We start from the raw sequence: 19189 nt of genomic DNA on the forward strand, positions 1-19189 counted from the left end.
TGGAGGAGGCCCATCCTCCCCCCAAGCCTCAGTTTCCCCATCTGTAAGATGGAGTGAGGCAGTCATGACTACTGTCCCAGAGGCCCGGTACTTGGCGTGAGACCCTCTACCATTCCCAGAAATGGTATCTTTGGTGCAGCATCCGCGCCCCCAGACGCTACACAAGCGCCCCGAAACCCGCAGAAGGAGAAAACTACAATCCCCACAGTGCCGCTGACCGCGCCTGCGCACGGCCGCCCGCCTGCGCCGCCGCGGGCGCCCTCTGGCGGCAAATCGCTGCAGCGCTCCCGGAGGGGAGGCGGGCAGCGGCGCAGGCAGTCGGAGCGCGCGGCTGCGGCGGCGGAGCCAGAGCCGGGAGCGGGAGCCGCGGCCGGATCGCAGCCCGCGGGGCCCGCCGCAGCCATGGGTAACCGTGGCATGGAAGATCTCATCCCGCTGGTCAACCGGCTGCAGGACGCCTTCTCCGCCATCGGCCAGAACGCTGACCTCGACCTGCCGCAGATCGCCGTGGTGGGCGGCCAGAGCGCGGGCAAGAGCTCGGTGCTGGAGAATTTCGTGGGCAGGTAGGAGCGGCGCGCCTCGGAGCGCGGACTCAGACACCTGAGTCCCCTGGACTTGCGCCCCCGTCCCTGACGGCGCCACGACCTCGAAGCCCCTGGCGCTGCACCCGCGGACCGCGCGCCCCCCACCTCCAGCCAGAGGGAGGCGGCCCTCACCCTCCGCGGGGGTCCCTCAGGGGAGGCAGCGCCCCCAGCTTGTCCGACCCGGCGTCAGCCCATCGCCGCGGTATCACGCCCCCTCCTCCGCCCATCCTTTAGGGAGGACCGCGCTCCGCCAGGAGACCCTTGCACAGGGCTGCCCCCCGCCTCCCATGGGCACTGAGGGGCCTGCATTACTCAGCGCCTCGCTTCCACTCCGGGAGTCCCTTGGAGGGGCAGTGCCCCCCACCCCTAGGCTCCATGGAGGACAGCTCCCTCCCACCATGGGGACTCCTGGGCTGGGGCAGGGGACACCCGTCACAGCCCCCTGGAGAGGACATAGCCCCGTGGGCATCGCGGACCAGGCACAGCCTCCCTCACACACACACACACACACACACACACACACACACACACACACACACACACACCTCTGCGGCTCCGGCCTCCATCCGTGCGCAGCATTGGTGGCGGCGGGGGGAGCGCGGGCTGCAGGAGGAGGAAGGGAAGGGGGTGGGGGGAAACCGCTTCTGATTCTTTCCTGACCAGCAGGGCCCTTGCTCACCGCCACCCCTGGGTGGAGGGCGCCGGTCAGTGTCGTTCTCCCCTTGGCCCGGCAGGGATGGTAATGGAGGGAGAAGGCGGAGGACAGAGATGACTAAGACAGGGAAGCAGGGTGCCGGGGAGGGGGGAGCCATTTGCAGAACCTAATCCCGCTCCTGCCTCTGATCCCAGGAGGCGCTGGGAGGGCCAGGTGGCTGGGAGTCCGGGGCCACCGCAAAGACAGAAGGTCCTGGGTTTGGAGGGGCGCAGGGTCATGACCCTAGACTCCCCCAAGAAGGAGGAGGCAGAGAGGGCTTTTGGGGGTGCTGAGAAGGAAAGAGAGAGGGTGACGCTCTCCCCAGTGCTGAAGAGCTGGATGTGGGGCTGGGCTCCCTGAGGGAGAAGGCACGAGAATCGATCTTGACCTCCCTCCCTCCCTCCCTCCCTCCCCTTCAGAAACCCAAGCTTCCTTCCAATGACCTTCATGGCCAAGGAAGAGATGGCCTGTGGGAGAGGGAGGCAGAGGCCCCTCCCTCCATCTGGGGAGAGACATCTTGGGTCCAAGCCAGGTTCTGCTGTGAAACCTCAGGCCAGTCACTTGCCCTCTCTGCGCCGGCCTCAGTTTTCCATCCCTAACGTGGCCAGTTGGACTGGATGTGGTTCCTTCCTCTCCTGTGAGTGACCTGGGAAGCGCAGTGCCCACTGTGAGGGACAGGGAGAAGGGCCCTGACCAGCGCAGTGTATCTGTGGGATGCTGGAGAGCCACCGTGGGGGTGGCTGGGCCCATCTGGTCAGCAGAGGGGGCGGCCGTCTGTCTCTTGGGGATCAGCTTCCCAAGAACCCTCCTCCTGCTCACGTGACCCTAAGAGCTGCAGAGACACAGGCAGGGGACACACAGATGGGCCTCTGCCCATGGCCAAGCAGTCAGAGTGGGGGGCCAGGGGAACCCTGAGACAATCAAGCCCTGAAGCCCTCCTGCACGAAATGGCACTCACGGATACCCAGCCCGTTGCAGTGTTCAAGCCGCATCCCTGCCTTCCATCCACTCAATGTTTGCCCTGCGCCTGCTCTGTGCCAGGCTGTGGGCTCTGGGCAGGGGCTATGGAGGGGAAGGGCTCAGCTCCCACCTACTCGCCCTTCCCATGTGCCCACCCCTGCTGCACAGGATGGCTCACACAGCCCCACGCGGCAGGTGCCATGGTGCCCGTTCTGCAGATGAAGAAACGGAGACCCTGAGGCTAGGTGCCTTGCCCAAGGTCACACCGCAGGAAGGACAGTGACCATTAGACTACAGAGCCCAGTTTCTAGTGTTGGCCCTGCACAGCCTCAGAGAGCCAAGCCCTGCACTGGGCACAGGCTGGGCAAGTGTGGGCCTCCGTTTTCCCCATCTGTAGGATGGGGACACTGACAGCTGCTCTGCCACCCACCTTCCTGAGATGGTGGCTGCGGGGCAGCAGTGAGTCCATGTGTGTAAAGGCCCTTTTGTAAACACATCAGAGTGGGGTGTTGATCCTCAGGTAGGTTTGGGTGCCTGTGTGCCAGGGCAGACCCATCTGCCACCCTCTCAGAGTTCACCGTCCAGCAGAGAGAGGTGCCAGCATTTGGCAGCACGCAGGCCAGCCTGGCTACCGCGGTTTACTGGTGCAGCGGGGGCCCCCTCGCTGCCCTCCGCGCCCCAGTGCCCTTTGAACGCGGTCCTGCCGGAGGATGCACAGGTGTTCAGATGCGGGCCCAGGTAGAGCAGATGGAAAACCGAGGTTCCGTGGAGCCCCCAGTCAGCCCGGCCTGCTCCCTCATGGGCTCCCTGCCTTTCCAGGGCTGGGTCCCCAGACCCGTCAGCATGGTAACAGCGGCTCTGCCTCCTGGGGCTCCCCAGGGGTCAACCCCCCACGGAGAGGAAGTGGAAAGCACATCAGAGGAAGCAGAGGCTCCTGGCAGGCGGAGGACCCTGCTGTCAGCTCTGTAATGGAGGTGGCCCGGCAGCCGCCCGGGACCCTGCTCGGACTTGTCTGGGTGTTTCTGTGCTATTTCTTCATCCCTTTTTACCGAAGGGAAAACTGAGGCTGATTTGCTCCGTCATGCAGCCGACATTCATGGAGTGTCCACACGGCTCCCTGCTGGGATCCTATGGCAGAAAAGACAAAAGTCTGCACTCCAGACAGGAAGCTGAAGTCGTGAGCACGGAAGCATGTCCGTGACAACTGGAGAATGTGGTCAACGCTGGGGGGGGAGGCAGGGCCGCTGTCCCCGGGGAATCGGACAAGGTCTCCAGGAGGGGATGGCATCTGGAATGTGCCCTGAGGGACGAGAAGCATGTGGCTAACCCCGGAGAAGCATTCTATGCTGAGGGAGCAGCACATGCAAAGGCCCTGAGCAGGAATACATGTGGTGTGTCTGAAGCACAGGAAGGAGCCAGGCTGGTGTTTGGTGAGCGCAGAGGACGGCCTCAGAGAGGAGGCGGGGGCTAGATTTCCGAGGCCCTTAGGCTGTGGCGAGGAGTTGGGTTTGTTTCCATTATTACCAGAAGCTTTTAAGTGGAGTAACTTGAGCTGATTCCAGCAAGTGTGTGACTTGGGGAGTGGGCAGCAGAGGGGCGGGAGACAGATGAGAAGGCTGCTGCAGTGGCAAGAGGTGCCGGGGCCTGGACCAGGCTTTGGCAGTGGAGAGGGGGAAGGTGGGGTTCAGGACATATCCTGATTATGGGTGGGATGTGGAGGGTGAGGAAAAGGGATCAAAGACGACTTCGGCGGCGTTGGCCCCGGGTGGGTGTTGGTGCCATGAACGGAGTACAGGGGGGGCAGGTTTGGGAGCGGGGTAAGAGCAGGAGTCTGGTTTTGAACATGTTGAGTCTGAGGTGTGGGGTAGGCAGTGTGGGAATGCAAGTCGGAGCTCGGGGGGGAGGGGGCTGGGAATATAAATTTGGAAGTCATTCTTGTCGAGTAGATGAGCTCATCTTGAGGATATTCAGACGGAGGAGTGTGCGTGGGCCCCCAGACACCCCAGCATTTCATGAACAGATGCCCGTGCAGCGCCAAGAGTGGGGTGTCCTGGACAGACTTCCAGGCTACAGCGCCCAGGTCTCTCTCACTCTGGTGCCCAGGCAGGTCGACAAATGGGTAGGACCCACCCTCCCTGCCCGCTTGGCCCCTGGGGAGACCAAGACCGTGGGAATGTGGCAGAAGGACCGGGGGCTCAGGCTCTGGAATCAGACCGGGGTTTGCAGCTCAGCTCTCCACTTGCAAGCTGAGCCCACTCAGCCGCTATGTTCTCATCTGTAAAATGGGGACAGTCTAGCAGCTCCCCCACGGGATTGTGGGGAGTGTTGGGATAGGGCCCAGGAAGTGCTCCAGGGAAGACCTGGCTGAGAGGAGGTGCCAGTTCTGTTCCTGCCTGGGCATAGGTGCAGGCAGAGGGGGGCCAGAGTGGGGGTGGGGATCTCCATCCAGGGTGTGTGGCAGGGGGCCTGGGGAGGGAGCCTCTGCCTGGAGCCCAAGCGGCAGCCTGGGAGGCAAGGTTTTGGGCTTCTGGTGACTCTGCCGGCCCTGCTCAGGTGCCGCCTCCTACCAATGCCCTTGCCCCTTCCTCCACATCTTCATCCCATTACAGCCCAGCACAGTCTCTGGCTTCTGAGAGCCCCTGTCTTGGTTAGCCCAGCCCTTCCCACTGGGGACAGCCCATCCTCACTACTTTGAAATAGACCTTAGTGGTCCCATTTCTCAGATTTGGAGACCGAGGCCAAAGAGAAATGGGGAGATAACTGAAACATTATAGGTAGATAGTCACTGACGGTAGGGGGCAGAGGGAACTGACGTCTCCTTGGCACTTGCAGCATGCCAGGCCCTCAGGGCACAGCTCTGAGCAAGCCCAACCATCCCTGCCCTCGGGGGCTCACAGCCAAGCAGGACAGACAAACCCTAAAGCACACGCGAGGAGCCTGGTATTGAGGGAGGGGAGTCATCAGGGGGCCAATGAAGGCATCTGACATTGAAGTCTGGGCCTCAGCAAAAATTAGGCCTTGGTTAGGAAAAGGAGTGACCACACCTGGGCAAAGGCCCCGGGAGCAGGCACCAGGAAGCCCCAGGGAGCCCCTGCTGCTGCCTGCGGGGCAGCCACGCTCGGCTCAGGCCTCTCCGTGCTCAGAGCATGCACCTGCCACATGCCGAGCCACGCCTAGAGCTGGACTCCTGTGCCAGCCCGGCCAGAGGACATCTCCCCCCTCCACCCCCACCCCAGTGGAGCTGGATGTGAAAGGTGACTCTGGCAGCCGCCATCAGCCTCTGCATCTGTTCCTGGCGCCAGGAGAATTCCCAGGCCTTGGCCAGGGTCAGAGGGTCAGAGCCTCAGGGGAGAGGACGCAGGCGAGCCGATGGGGACAGAGGGACAGGGCAGGAGTGGAGGAAGCGTCATGGACACGGTGTCGTCAGGAGTGGAACAAGAGCCGAAGCAGAGGCCCGCGGGCCACAGGTCTAAACATCCCAGTTATCAACCAAACTGTGCAGAACAATGCATTCCGCCCTCCAGCCTTGACCCGAACGCCTTCATCACAACCCACAGGCTGGTCTGAATTTAGAATTTAGACCCTCGGCGTTCCGGGACGGGCGATGGCGGCTGCTCCTGTCTCTTCCCCCTCCATCCTGTCCCACAAGGGGCCTCCTGGGCCCCGGGTGGACACCCAGCCCTCATATCCCAGCTCCATCCGTGGCCCCAGAGAGGATCCCCGCTTGGCCTCGGGACTGCCTCCCGGCAGTGAGGACAGCATACGGGCAGATGCTGCCATGGCCTGAGACTGCGAGAGAGGGGATGCCAGGGCTCTCGTGTGGCCTAGGAGGGGTGCAGGGGGTCCCCCTGGGGTCTCTTGCTCGGTGCCCTGTGCCCATTTCACTGATGGGGAGACTGAGGTTTGGAGCGGGGAAATATTTTAGTGGTGGAGCTAATGATAAGAAAACCCAGATGGAGCTCTGGGTTGAATGACGGGAAATGTCGTGATGGCTGCTACCTAAGTGTGGAGAGGAGCCCAGTGTGGGGGGGGCGGGTGAGGGGCCCCTGACTTTGTCTCTCTGAGCCTCAGTTTCTCCCCACTGAAGGCAGGGACCCTGGTTACACCAGCCTCTCACAGCCCTGCCAGCATCAGTCAAGAGGGTGCAGATTTCTTAAACAGCTTTACTGAGGTCGAACTCACATGCCAGGAAATTCACCCGTTTTAGTGCACAACTCAAGGGCTTTGAGTATCTTTACAGAGTTGTGCAACCATCATCACAATCTAATTTTAGACACTTCCATCACCCCAGGAAAAAACCTCGTGAGGATGTGGATTTGAAAGCCCCCGGCAGCATCCCTGGCCGGCAGTCAGCCACCCATCGGCGTTTGCCATGGCTGCTATCCGCAGTGATAACCTGCTTACAGTGGTGGCTCCGGGTGTGGGGGTGATGGTTGCTTAGTCATTTTGAAACATTTTTATATATTTTGTGAATATTTTTATTGACTTGATTGGGTGACATTGGCTAATAAGATGATATAGGTTCCAGGCACACAATCTATAACACATCATCTGTGTATTGTAGTGTGTGCTCACCACCCCAAGTCAAGTCTCCTCCCATCACCATTTATCTCCACTTCTGAGTATTTTTTTTAAAAATATCTTTTTATTGACTTCAGAGAGGAAGGGAGAGGGAGAGAGATAGAAACATCAATGATGAGAGACAATCATGGATCGGCTGCCTCCTGCACGCCCTACACTGAGCCCACAACCTGGGCATGTGCCCTGACCGGGAATCAAACCCTGACCTCCTGGTTCATAGGTTGACGCTCAACCGCTGAGCCACGCCGGCCGGCTGAGTATTTTTTAAAGGGAGAACATAAGATTTTTAAAAGGAGGGGCAAAAGAGAAATCTACTTCCATTTTGAAAATATAAAGTCATCAATACTTTGAAGGAAGGAAGGAAGGAAAGAAAGGCAATGAAGAAAGGCAGGAAGGATAGAAAGATAGAGTGGAAGGAAAGATCACAGATTTTCTTTAATAGAGAAAATGGTTGTTGCGGAGACAGCTCCGAACTTGGAGTCCAGAGCCCTGGGTCCCAGTCCTACCCTCTCACCACTTGCACTATGATCCTGGGCAACACTTTTCCCCCAGTTTTTTTTTTTAGTTTCAAGAAAAACGATTTTAAATATAATATAATAACGTTACATGCAATAAACCTTAATATTTCAAGAAAAACGATCTTAATATAATGTTACATGCAATAAACATTAATATCTCAAGAAAAATGACTTTAAATATGATAATGTTACATTCAAAAAACACCAATTATTCAAGAAAAATTATCTTACATATAATAATATTACAGGCAGTAAACATTAATATTTCCATTCTTTCCTTTCTGTGCCTCAGTTTCCACATCGTACAATGAGGGCGATGGTGGGAAAACTGGAGGAGCTCATCTTCAAATCATTCTTTCAGCCAACAGGGGTGCTGGGAGTGCCCGGGATATGCCAGGCTCCGTGCCGGGTGCTGGGGATATGTTGGCAGACAGGACCAGCCCCATCCCTGCTCTCAGGACAGCAGAACATCAGGGAACGCCAGAGCCAGGACTGCCCTGAAATGCTCAAGCCTCCGCTAGAAACCCAGGGCTGTGTGGTGTGGGCGCGCCCGCCCCGGAGCAGCAGGAACAGAGAGGGACTTGTTGCCCCCGAGGCAGCCCCACCTCCTCCCAACTGTATTTCTTGGCCCACCTCCACCCTGGCCTCCACCCTAGCTCCCTGCTTTAGAGGGCACCTCAGAGCCTGCTGGACCCCTTGTCTCCCACTCCCTGGGGCCAATTTGGCTGGAAATATCCGGGCCCACTCTTCCAGCCAGCCCCCAGGAGCCCCGCCTGCCAGCTCCCTCCGCCGCTCCATTTGGTGACCTGGTGGTGGGGTCCCAGCCTGTGTTCTCAGCAAGTTCTCATACTTTATAGTCCTAACAGCTCCCATTTATCAGGCATTATCTTACATAAGCCTCACAGCAACCCATTTTACTGATGCGGAAACCGAGGCTCAGAGAGGTATGGTCATTTAAACCACACAGCTCCTCAGTGGCAGCTCTGACATTCAATGCCAGGCCTGTCTGACATCAGAGCCCGGGAAACAGGAGACTTTCAGAATGACCGCCACTGGGTCCACGCCAGGCCAACCATGGTGCTCTCTGGCACAGTTTGCATTCAGCAGGATCTGAGAACCAGGGTCCCTGAGCTCTGGGCCCAGATCTCAGGCACCGGAGTAGGGGTACCTTTCGCACGCTTTCTCCAGACCCCTCTTAGATGGCGGTGCCGATTTAGAGGGAGCATGTGGCGTCTGGGGGTCCTGGGAGGGTTTATTTCATCCTCCCTCCAGGTGCTTCAGGTTTGAAGGCGCCGCTGCAGATGGCAAGGCGAGGCCTCCCTGGGAAACCACCATCTGCCCAGAATGAGCAGGGAGAGCTGGCATGCCACCCTCCGTCCCGCCCACACGGCCACGAGGCTGGTGGGCCCACACACTTTTCTCTGGGCACCTGTTCTGTCCTCCCTCAGGCGAACCAGGAGTCGGGTGGGAGGTGCAGGGGCGGCACTGGCTGGAGGCTGGATCAGGCCTGAGTCCCCAGGCAGGAGGCGATATATATTTTTATTGATCTTAGAGAAAGATAGAAACATCAATGATGAGAGAGAATCATTGATCGCTTGCCTCTGCACACCCTCCCCCGCACTCCAGGAATTGAGCCTGCAACCTGGGCATGTGCCCTGACCGGGAATCGAACTTGTGACCTCCTGGTTCACAGGTCGATGCTCAATCACTGAGCCACACCGGCCGGGTGTGATGGAGGACTCTTAAGCAGAGAGCTCAGGGGCAGTGTGTCCAGGTGAAAGTCTGGAGCTGAGGAGCTGCTGGGCCTCAGCTGTGCTGCCTCCTTCGCGTGTTGCCAGAGCACCTACTATGTGCTGAGCCTGGGCCTAGCGAGGGAATCCGGCAGGGAGCAAGGCACTCAGTCTAGACATGGGAGCCAGCAGGTGCTCTCCACTGCCCGTCGAGGTGGGGCTGAGAAACAGGCTTCTGGGGTCCCATCTTAGCCACTCATCTTACCCCCGCAGCCACGGGGGGTAGTGCACGACACCCGGTTTAGATAATACTGGTTCACAGCTGAGGACTTGAGATCCAGAGAGTGAAGCAACTTGCCCAGGCTCACCAGGCTCGGGAATGGCCAAGCGGAATTTAAACCCAGAGCTTCTGCCCGGCACTGGCCCCTAACCACTAAGCAAGCGATCCTTAACCTTGGAAGGGAGCATGAAAATCACATGGAGATTGTGTTTATTTGTGGGGGGGACCGTGTTTAAAATCCAGATTCTCTCCTCCCCTCCCCTGCACCCCGCCCCAGAAGATGCTAACCCAGCATGTCTAAGAAATGTGCATTTTAACAAGCTGCCCAGGGAATCCTGATACAGGCCTGGAGAGGGCCTCGCTTAGAGAGCCTGGCCCATGGCAGAGCTGGGGCCCTTCCGCACCCAGGCACCCCCATCCCCACCCGGCCCTGGAGATGCTGGTCAGAGGGGCTCAGCTCCCACACGCGGCCCTGCCCTCTAATCTCTCCCATAAGCTGCTTGTCCTCTAAGCAGCCCTGGGGAGCCAGTGACTTGGGCAGCCTGGCCCAGACCCCTGACCACCCCCTTCAGCCTAGCCCGGGGCTCCCTGCACCCTCTCTGTGGCTCTTCTCAGGCCCCCTACCCCTCAGGCCTGCCAGGGCTTACTGGGCCCATCTGTGTAGGGTGAGGCCTCTCAGGGAAGAGCTCCAGGGAAATTCCATGTCTCTGGGTGGGGGGTTCTCTGTGGGGAGTCCCATCCTTTCCAGCCCCTCCTGAAGTTTCCATGGCAACTACTGTTGCCATGGTATTGCTGGGTGCAGAGCTGGTGCAGAAGATGGTGGACCCCAGGCCCGCTACCTACCCTAAGCTCTGTAAAAATAGATGTCCTATCTTCACGACCCTGGGAGATCCCAAATACTAGGGGGTCACCCTCCCACAGGAGTCAGTAAGGGGAGGGAAAGATAGAGACAGGAAGCCCCCGCCCCCCCCCCCCACCCCAGTTAATCACCCCTTCTCTGTGCTGCCTGGCGCACCTTCGCTCCAGCACATATCACACTGCATTGCATTATCTGTTTACTCGTCTGTCTCTCCCACCACAGTGCGCGCTCCTTGGAGGAGGAACTGTCTGACTCATCATCTCCCATCCCCAGGGCCCAGCACAGGGCCTGGCACAGAGCAGCTGCTCTCAAATATGTCCGAGATGGAACCGAATTGAATTACATAAAAAGCCAAGCCTGGCTCCTCGAGTTCAGTGAGCAACCGGGTTTGAGAGGGAAGCTCCCAGGCTCTGGGGTCCAACAGACACTTGGGTTTGAATCCTAGCTCCGCCATCCCTACCTGGGTAACCTGGGACGAGTCACTCCACCTCTCTGAGCCTCAGTTGTTTCATCTGCAAAATGATAATTTCCTGCCCAGCCAGTGTGGCTCAGTGGTTGAGCGTTGACCTATGAACCTGGAAGTCGCCGTTAGGTTACCTGTCAGGGCACATGCCTGGGATGCAGGCTCCATCCCCAGTAGGGGGCGTGCAGGAGGCAACCGATTGATGATTCTCTCATCATTGATGTTTCTATCTCTCCCTCTCCCTTTCTCTATGAAATCAATAAAAAAATATTTTTTTAAATGATAATTTCCATATCAGAGCACTGTTTTGGGGACTTGCAGTTTCAGTCAATATGAAGAGCCTCCTTGTGCTAAGCCTGTCCTGGGCACTGGGGTACAGTGTGCAACGAAGCGTGCAAGCCCTGCCCTCTGAAGCTCAGGTTTGCAAAAGTGAAAAGTACTTGCCTGGCACCTAGAAATGATGAATAAGTGCAGGATTTCTCATCCTTCTTCTTCCTCATTAAAGTGGCTGATTCCTCCCCAGTAGCTTTTAATCTCCCCAGAGGAGGGGCAGGGTGAGGACAGGCCCTCCCCAGGGCTCCAAGAAGAGGCCTTGAACCCAGGAGCCTGGGCCTACTTTGTTTTCCCCAGAACTCTCTGCCCCAACCCTGGGGTGCAGGAAGCTGGGTGAATCTAGGTCAGGCTCTGGGTTGGGGGGGCAGGATACTGGGGTTCTTTCTCTGGCTCTGCCCCAGCCCTGTATGACCTTGAGTGTGTCTTTTCCCCTTCCTGGGCCTCTATGTGCCTCTCCATGAATGTGGGGGCTGAACATAGTCCCTCAGGTTCCAGGCTGTTACCCCCTTTTGGGGGCCCTGGGGGTGCCATGACTATGGGTTCCAACAGCCTGATCCCTGAGAGGCCTCCACCCTCATGCTTGTGCCAGCCTGGGTGGGGCCATGGGGTGGAGAGGGCAGGGATGAGAAGAGCTGACCGGACAGAGTGAATTTGCACCCATGAGACTAAGCGGAAAGGACTGTGGAGATTGACATGCGCACAGGCAGGTGCCTGTGGTACAGACATCCGGTCTGGGGGCAGGGGGTGATTTGGGGTCCCCTCAGTCCAGTTCTTCTCGGGAGCTGGGTCTTCCTGGGACTGAAGGGCAGGGAGCTTCCACTGCAGACCTGGGTCCAGGGTCTGCTCTGTTAGATACGAGCTGTGCGACCTGAACATCTCTGAGCCTCAGTTTCCTCATCTGAAAATGGGAATAATAAGAACACCAAACTCACAGGGCTATTGTGTGGAGTCCATGAGAGATTGCCCACAAAAAGCCTGGCATGCAGTAGGCATTAAGAAGCATGAGTTCTCCTTGCCTCCTACTTCCTCCCATCCCCCTCGCCCTCAGCCCAGCCAGATAGGGCCCGGGAAGGGGAAGTGAGACGCTGCCCATCCCCACGGCGGAAGGGAAGGGAGAAGGTGTGGCTCCGTTTCCTTGGGATCCACTCTGTGGCCGCTGGGCACTTATGCACGCGGGCATCCTGTGCCTCCGTTTCTCTGGCTTGAATGGCAGTAGCTGGGTGGGGCTGACCTGCGACAGGCCTGGGGACTTGTTGGTCTTGTCTCCTGGCAGCTCAGATGCATAAATTCTGTGGCCCGGGGAACTTGGGGAGCTCTGTTTGTCCCAAATAGCTTCTATTTCTTATATATTTAAGGCCCGTCACCTATGTCGAGGTGCGGGGGGTTCCCATATAGGTGCTGCTCCTAAGTGGGACGTGCACAGGTGATCTGGACCATCCGCTTGAGGCTTGCGCCAGTACCTTCTGGTCAGACACGTTCACAGAGACAGCACCGAGATCTGAGCCGAGCCGGAGCAATTACACACAGACGAACAGGTTAGATGCAAGCACACAGGGCTTTATTTACCAGTTCCTGATGGACCTCAGACGCTGGGAAGGATCCACCCGGCGATGCTCGCTGACACACACACAGGGGTAGACGGCGCCGTTGGCTGCTGGCTCTTTCCTCGATCGACAGTTAATTGGGCAGAGTTTCGTGCTGGAAACCGAGACGTGAGCACTCACAGGCCCTCACGCTCTGGTGACAGGAGAGCTATGTGCTGGGTCCATCAGACTGTCTGGTGATAAACCCCTCTGTAGGCGTGGTCTTTGTTGGTGTGTGTGTTATCAGCGGCTGCCATGTGTGGCTCCACCTGGGGTCTGCTAGTCTATGGGTGTGTACAGGCTTTGGGCGTTCCCATCAGAGAGGTTGTTTACCAGGACTAGTGGGGTTACCAGGGTGCATTCTTGGTCTCACACAGTACTCCTATACCTAACATTAATTACTGTAACAGTCCACGCAGGGTTACATGCTTTAAGCCTTACATTCTAAGGTCCTAATATTAAGTACCATAATGATTACTATAACGCGGTTCCACCTTCCTCAGCTGCCATCTGCCCTTAGCGACCTGAGGCCCTTGGGCTAAGGTGCGGTAGGGAGCGCTAGGGGATGTCTGGAGCTCCGAGGGGCAGGACAGGTGACCCTCCTCTCACCTCTAATTCACTGCAGAGACTTCCTGCCCCGAGGATCTGGCATTGTCACCAGACGCCCGCTGGTCCTGCAGCTGGTCAATGCCTCCACAGGTAGGTGCCCTCCTCAGCCAGGCTGGCCTCTCCAGCCCCCACCCCCTCCCCAAGGAGAGGCCCAGCATCACCACTGGACTAGCTTGCCCGGGGACTGTGGGCAGGGCCCCCCTCTTGGAGCCTCAGTTCCCCATCTGGACAGTGGGGTTGACCATGCATAATGGGCAGGAGGCGTTGTTATGCGGAGGGAGGAGCAGGCCGTGTTTGGGTTGGGGTTCTATTCCAGGTGGGAGGTGGGACCCGGGTGGGTTCCGAGCTATGATGCTCAATCCCGCTCCCTCTCCAACACCTCCACCCCCTGCCTTTGGAGCAGAATATGCCGAGTTCCTGCACTGCAAGGGGAAGAAATTCACCGACTTCGAGGAGGTGCGCCTGGAGATCGAGGCTGAGACCGACCGGGTCACCGGCACCAACAAAGGCATCTCGCCGGTGCCCATTAACCTCCGAGTCTACTCGCCGCATGGTGAGAAGGCCTGCGGGTCGGCCTCTGGGGTTCCCTGGCTCAGCCTCGCCCCTGAGGACCATTTCTTGGCCCCACCCCTTTGCTGGCTACGCCCCTCCGCAGACTCCGCCCCCACAGCTGGCCTCTGAGCAGCCTACCCCAAGCCCCGCCCAGCCGTGGCCCCGCCCACCCGGCCACACCTTCCCGGACCCGCGCTTCCGCCCAGCACCTTCCCTAACCCCGCCCACCCCGGCCACGCGCCCCTGGGGGTCCTCTCCGGCCTGGCCCTGTTCCTGCATCGGCCCCCCAACGGCCCAGCCACTCGCCCTGAGCCCGCGCTCTAACCGCCCTGTCCAGTGCTGAACCTGACCCTGGTGGACCTGCCCGGAATGACCAAGGTCCCGGTGGGGGACCAACCTGCAGACATCGAGTTCCAGATCCGGGACATGCTCATGCAGTTCGTCACCAAGGAGAACTGCCTCATCCTGGCCGTGTCCCCGGCCAACTCTGACCTGGCCAACTCAGATGCCCTCAAGATCGCCAAGGAGGTGGACCCCCAGGGTAGGTGCCCACCCACAGCCAGCGCAGGCGCAAGGCCTGGGCGGGGGTGGGGGGTGGGGCTCTGAATTACCCCTTTAAACATTATGTTGGCCACTCTGTGGAGAATAAATGGGGCAGGCAGTGGGCGATGGAGGGAGTGGGGTCATGGAGGGCAAGTGCCGGTGCAGACAACCCTCTCATCGCTGCCCTCCAGGTCAGCGCACCATCGGGGTCATCACCAAGCTGGACCTGATGGACGAGGGCACAGACGCCCGCGATGTGCTGGAGAACAAGCTGCTCCCGCTGCGCAGAGGTAGTCCGCCCACACCCCTGCTCATCTCACCGCCCTCCCCCGTCGCCCCCCACCCCCCACCCCCGCCTGCCCTATAAGGCTGGTTGGCCCTGACCGTGGCCCCACCCACAGGCTACATTGGGGTGGTGAACCGGAGCCAGAAGGACATTGATGGCAAGAAGGACATCACGGCTGCCTTGGCCGCCGAACGCAAGTTCTTCCTCTCCCACCCATCCTACCGCCACTTGGCTGACCGCATGGGCACGCCCTACCTGCAGAAAGTCCTCAACCAGGTAGGGGCTCAGGCCAGAATGAGACGGGGAAAGCAGCCTGAGAACAGAGTCATTTAAGTGTGCTTGCCGAGGGTGACAGCAGAGGCTAGCATCCCCATTATGCAGAGAAACACACTGAGACCCAGAAAGCAAAGGAGCCTGCCCACAGTCTCACAGTGAGGTGGCAACAGAGCTTTACTGACCTTTCCCTGTCTGGGGCCTGGGAGGGGAGCCCTGGAACCCCCAGGATGGAGAGAAGACCAAGATCTTGTGTGGAGGGTGGCACTGGCCAGGGCTTGGGTTGGGAGCCAGGATTGGCATGGACTCGAGCTGAAGAGCTTGGTTTTTTCTGAAACGGGGAGAGGCTGGTCTGGAGATGGGGGTGGCGATCCCAGGGGCTCCTAGGATGTTTCGCCATCTGGACTGGGACTTCAGGAGCTGAAGCGTGTGTGTGTGTTGACAGGAGGAAGGCAGTGGGGAATGCAGGGTGGCCTGGGGCAGGATTTGGGAGTCTGGAGGCCACAGACCTGGGTTCCAATCCCAGCTTTGTCACCCATCCACCGAGACTCTGTCCAGCTCTCTGAGCCCCTATCCTGCATCTGTACATGGTGTCATGGTGATCAGACCCTGTCTCACCGCGTCACTGTGCAGGCTCAGGGAGGTGTGTGTGTGAGGACCTAGCCAGAGCAAGCCCCAGGCCTTGAGAAGGGGCAGCCTGCCAGTCATCCCTGCCCCTGCTGCATTTTTCAAAAATCCTCACCTGAGGATATGCTTTCATTGATTTTTTTAAAATATGTTTTTATTGATTTTTAGAGAGAGAGAGGGAGAGGGATAATAGAAACATCACTGATCAGCTGCCTCCTGCACACTCCCTACTTGGGATGGAGCCCACAACCTTGACATGTGCCCCGACCGGGAATCAAACCAGTGACCTCTTGGTTCATGGGTTGATACTCAACCACTGAGCCACACAGGCCAGTTGTTTTCATTGATTTGAGAGAGGGAGAGGGAGAGGGAGAAAGAGAGAGAAAAAACCTGGATGTGAGAGAAAAACACCGATCGCTTGCCCCATGTAACCACCCCGACTAGGGATTGAACCCAAGACCCTTCTGTGTGCTGAGCTGGCACGGCCATGAGCAAACCTGAGAGGGGGCGGTGACGGATGGAGATGACAGACAGGAGAATAAAGCTGGGGCTGGGTGGGACGTTGCCCTCTGATGGAGAGGCAGCGCCACGGCCTGCAAGCCCAGTCTTTATTTTTATAGCGAGATTCCACAGGCAAAGTAAGGGCGTGATCAAGATGTTTACATCCTTCTTGTGGGTTTCCAATCTACTCAGTTACATGCACCTGATCAAGCTTTGTTTACTTGCTGCACCTCCCCACGTGGGACCACAGGTTCGGACCATAAGGTCAAGCTTACAACTCAGCCTCTGCCTATAATTGTGCTGGGACTTGCACGTGGCTTTGCCACGAGAGGATCGTGCCCTCTCATTAGTCCCAGGCTTGAACCTGTCCAAACGCCGTAGCCGCTCTCCACACTCCTGTATATGAGGCAATGCTCCAGTCAACGGAGCCACCCAGCCAGGGCGCCCCTAATACATTTTATGTGGCCCTTGTGGTATCTAAAAATATTAAATTAGTCAAGCCTGGTTGTTGTGGCTCAGCAGTTGGGTGTTGACCTATGAACCAGGAGGTTGAGGTTCGATTCCCAATCAGGACACATGCCTGGGTTGCGGGCTCAATAGATCCTTAGTGGATGATTCAATAAAAATATTTTTTTAAATAAAAATATTAAATTAGTCAAAAAGCAGGTACTCTCAAATAAAAATCTAGATTTCTGCTTCTTTGAAAATTGAGTCACTCACTCATTAATTCAATGAACACACCTCTGTGAGGACTGCTGTGTGCCAGGCCCTGCCCTCGGACAGCCTTTGTTCTGCTGGGCAGGGCCATGGCCCCTCGTGAGCCCTCCACCTCACCACATCTACAGCCCCCCTTGGCATTCCGGCGCCTGCCTGGCCCTGTGGATATTTGGGGTTTGTGACTTGGGACCTTGGCCTTAACCCTTGTCTCATCCCCTCCCCCAGCAACTGACGAACCACATCCGAGACACGCTGCCCGGGCTGCGCAACAAGCTGCAGAGCCAGCTGCTGTCCATCGAGAAGGAGGTGGACGAGTACAAGAACTTCCGTCCTGACGACCCAGCGCGCAAGACCAAGGCCCTGCTGCAGTGAGGGTCTCCCCAGCTCTCGACTCCCCATCCCTGAGTGCGCCTCCCCCCAGCCTCTCCTCTCCTGGGGCTCCCTCCACTGCACCCCCTCAGGCCACACCACTCTCCCCCCAGGATGGTCCAGCAGTTCGCCGTGGACTTTGAGAAGCGTATTGAGGGCTCAGGGGACCAGATCGACACCTATGAGCTGTCGGGGGGAGCTCGCATCAACCGCATCTTCCACGAGCGCTTCCCCTTTGAGCTGGTCAAGGTAGGACGGGCTCCCCGGGGGAAGGGTGGGGGGCTCAGGCCTCTCCCATGGATACCTGGGTCCTGGTGCCCAGCCCTGGGAGTGGGGCGGGCCCCATCTTGACCTCCCAGGTGTTGGGACAGGCCCTGACGGGCCATCTCTCAATCTCCTACACAGATGGAGTTTGACGAGAAGGAACTCCGAAGGGAGATCAGCTATGCCATCAAGAATATCCATGGCATTAGGCACGTATTGGGACCAGGGAGGGGGGCCGAACCCCAGAAGGCAGGGGGTCTAGTGCAGAGGCACTGGGAGTGATGAATGAGCCTCCCTCAGGAAAGACCAAGAGCCCGGGTCCCCTCTCCCCTCAACCTCGACTTTCTGGCTCCCAGTTCTGACAGGCTCTGGGCGGGGGAGGTGGATGGGAGGCCTGGGCCACCTGCTCCCTGCAGCCTGCTGCCCTCCTTTGCTGTCCCTGGGAGCAGGGCCTGGAGGCTGGACGAGCTGGGCGGAGCACCCTCTGGGCCTGGGCTCCCTGCCCATCGCTAGGGTGAGGCAGCACCCCAGTTCTCTCCAGGCGGCTGCACAAAGCTGCCCAGCAGTGGGTAGGCCCTGGGGCGGAGCATCCCGGTACTGGCCCGTGTCCTTTTAGGAGGGAAGGGGGCCTCTCACCCTCCAGTTCCTCCATAGTCCTCGGATCCCCACGTGGGTCCCATTCTACCCCACTTCTCACCTTCTCGCCTTCTAGCGAACCCCAAGGCCTGTGGAGCCGGAAGGGGGCCTGGGAAATAGACTTCCTTTAAGGCTTAGACCCCCTTCGGGGACCCAGATCTACACAAGGTCACTGGAAGCACCTGCTATGTGCCAGGCAGTGAGAGGCCAAGATGCCCCTGCTTTCAAGCAGGTTCAATTCCAGGTTTGGCAGGTGATGCACAGACTGACACTAGTAACTGCACTGGCCGGGGCACAGAAAAAAGAAATCTCTCCTAGTCCCAAAATAAAACGCCCTATTCCTGGAAAGGCTCTTTAAGAGAACTCAGTTCAGCAGTTTCCAAACGGCTCCCGGCCACAGAACCTGTGTATGAACTGATTCTTAAGAGGAAGCAAGGCACGAAGGCAGATACGGCAGACCTTGTCTTGTCCCAGAGAGCATCGGTTGCAAGTCCCTCCTTAGCATCCCTCCTGCCCATTTTGCAGATGGGGACACTGAGGCCCAGAGAGGGGTCGGGGGACCCGAGGGCAGAGCTCAGGGGTGTGGGGCCCTCCTGGCAGGAGCTGGCCTGTGACACTGCCCTTCTCCCGCTCCGGGCGCTCAGAACGGGGCTCTTTACCCCAGACATGGCCTTTGAGACCATTGTGAAAAAGCAGGTGAAGAAGATCCGAGAACCGTGTCTCAAGTGTGTGGACATGGTTATCTCGGAGCTAATCAACACCGTTAGACAGTGCACCAAGAAGGTAACCAGCAGCCCGCCAGCCCCGCCTCTGCCCCGTCCTGCACTGCTGACAGGCGCCCCTCCCCACGCCCCCACCGCCTCCTTGGTAGCATGTCCAGACCTCGGCGGGGGGAGAAAGGCAGGCCACCAGAGACCAGGACGCGGGGGGGGGGCTTTCTGAGGGGGCCTCACCCACCCTCCTGGCCCCCGGGCCCAGGACACCAAGGGATTAGACGCTGTGAGATGACAGTGATCGTGGCTATTGACCCTGAGAGCCACCAAGAGCTCCCAGCTCAGGAGAATAGGGCTTGAGGGGACCCTGAGCCCCCTCTGCCCTCAGAGGTGGGCCATCTTTGGGGGCTCCAGGGAGGGTCTTGGGGAAGCCTGGGCCCTGGAGACAGTTGAGGGACAGGACCTTCCTGGGTGCTGCTCTAGGGGCCTGGTCAGCCAGAGAGGTGCGGTGGAC

At 58.5% G+C, this 19189-nt stretch overlaps 1 protein-coding gene across 23 annotated transcripts in view; it reads left to right on the top strand.

The window, feature by feature from the left end:
• Positions 1–286: 286 nt before the first annotated feature.
• DNM1 (dynamin 1) overlaps positions 287–19189 on the top strand; it is a 43429-nt gene continuing 24526 nt past the window's right edge. For 11 of the 23 annotated variants that reach the window (XM_059658185.1, XM_059658187.1, XM_059658188.1 and 8 more), the window contains exons 1-10: positions 288–563; positions 13211–13284; positions 13598–13747; positions 14084–14287; positions 14481–14579; positions 14691–14851; positions 16919–17061; positions 17176–17311; positions 17468–17535; positions 18607–18745. In XM_059658185.1, the coding sequence (XP_059514168.1) occupies positions 403–563; positions 13211–13284; positions 13598–13747; positions 14084–14287; positions 14481–14579; positions 14691–14851; positions 16919–17061; positions 17176–17311; positions 17468–17535; positions 18607–18745 (1335 nt within the window). In that variant the 5' untranslated portion in view covers positions 288–402. Of the gene's footprint in view, positions 564–13210; positions 13285–13597; positions 13748–14083; positions 14288–14480; positions 14580–14690; positions 14852–16918; positions 17062–17175; positions 17312–17467; positions 17536–18606; positions 18746–19189 lie in introns of all 23 variants that reach the window. The other 12 variants (XR_009447739.1, XR_009447740.1, XR_009447743.1 and 9 more) reach the window with 2 other exon arrangements.

This window comes from Myotis daubentonii, chromosome 11, assembly GCF_963259705.1.
Source record: "Myotis daubentonii chromosome 11, mMyoDau2.1, whole genome shotgun sequence".
Taxonomy (NCBI): domain Eukaryota; kingdom Metazoa; phylum Chordata; class Mammalia; order Chiroptera; family Vespertilionidae; genus Myotis; species Myotis daubentonii.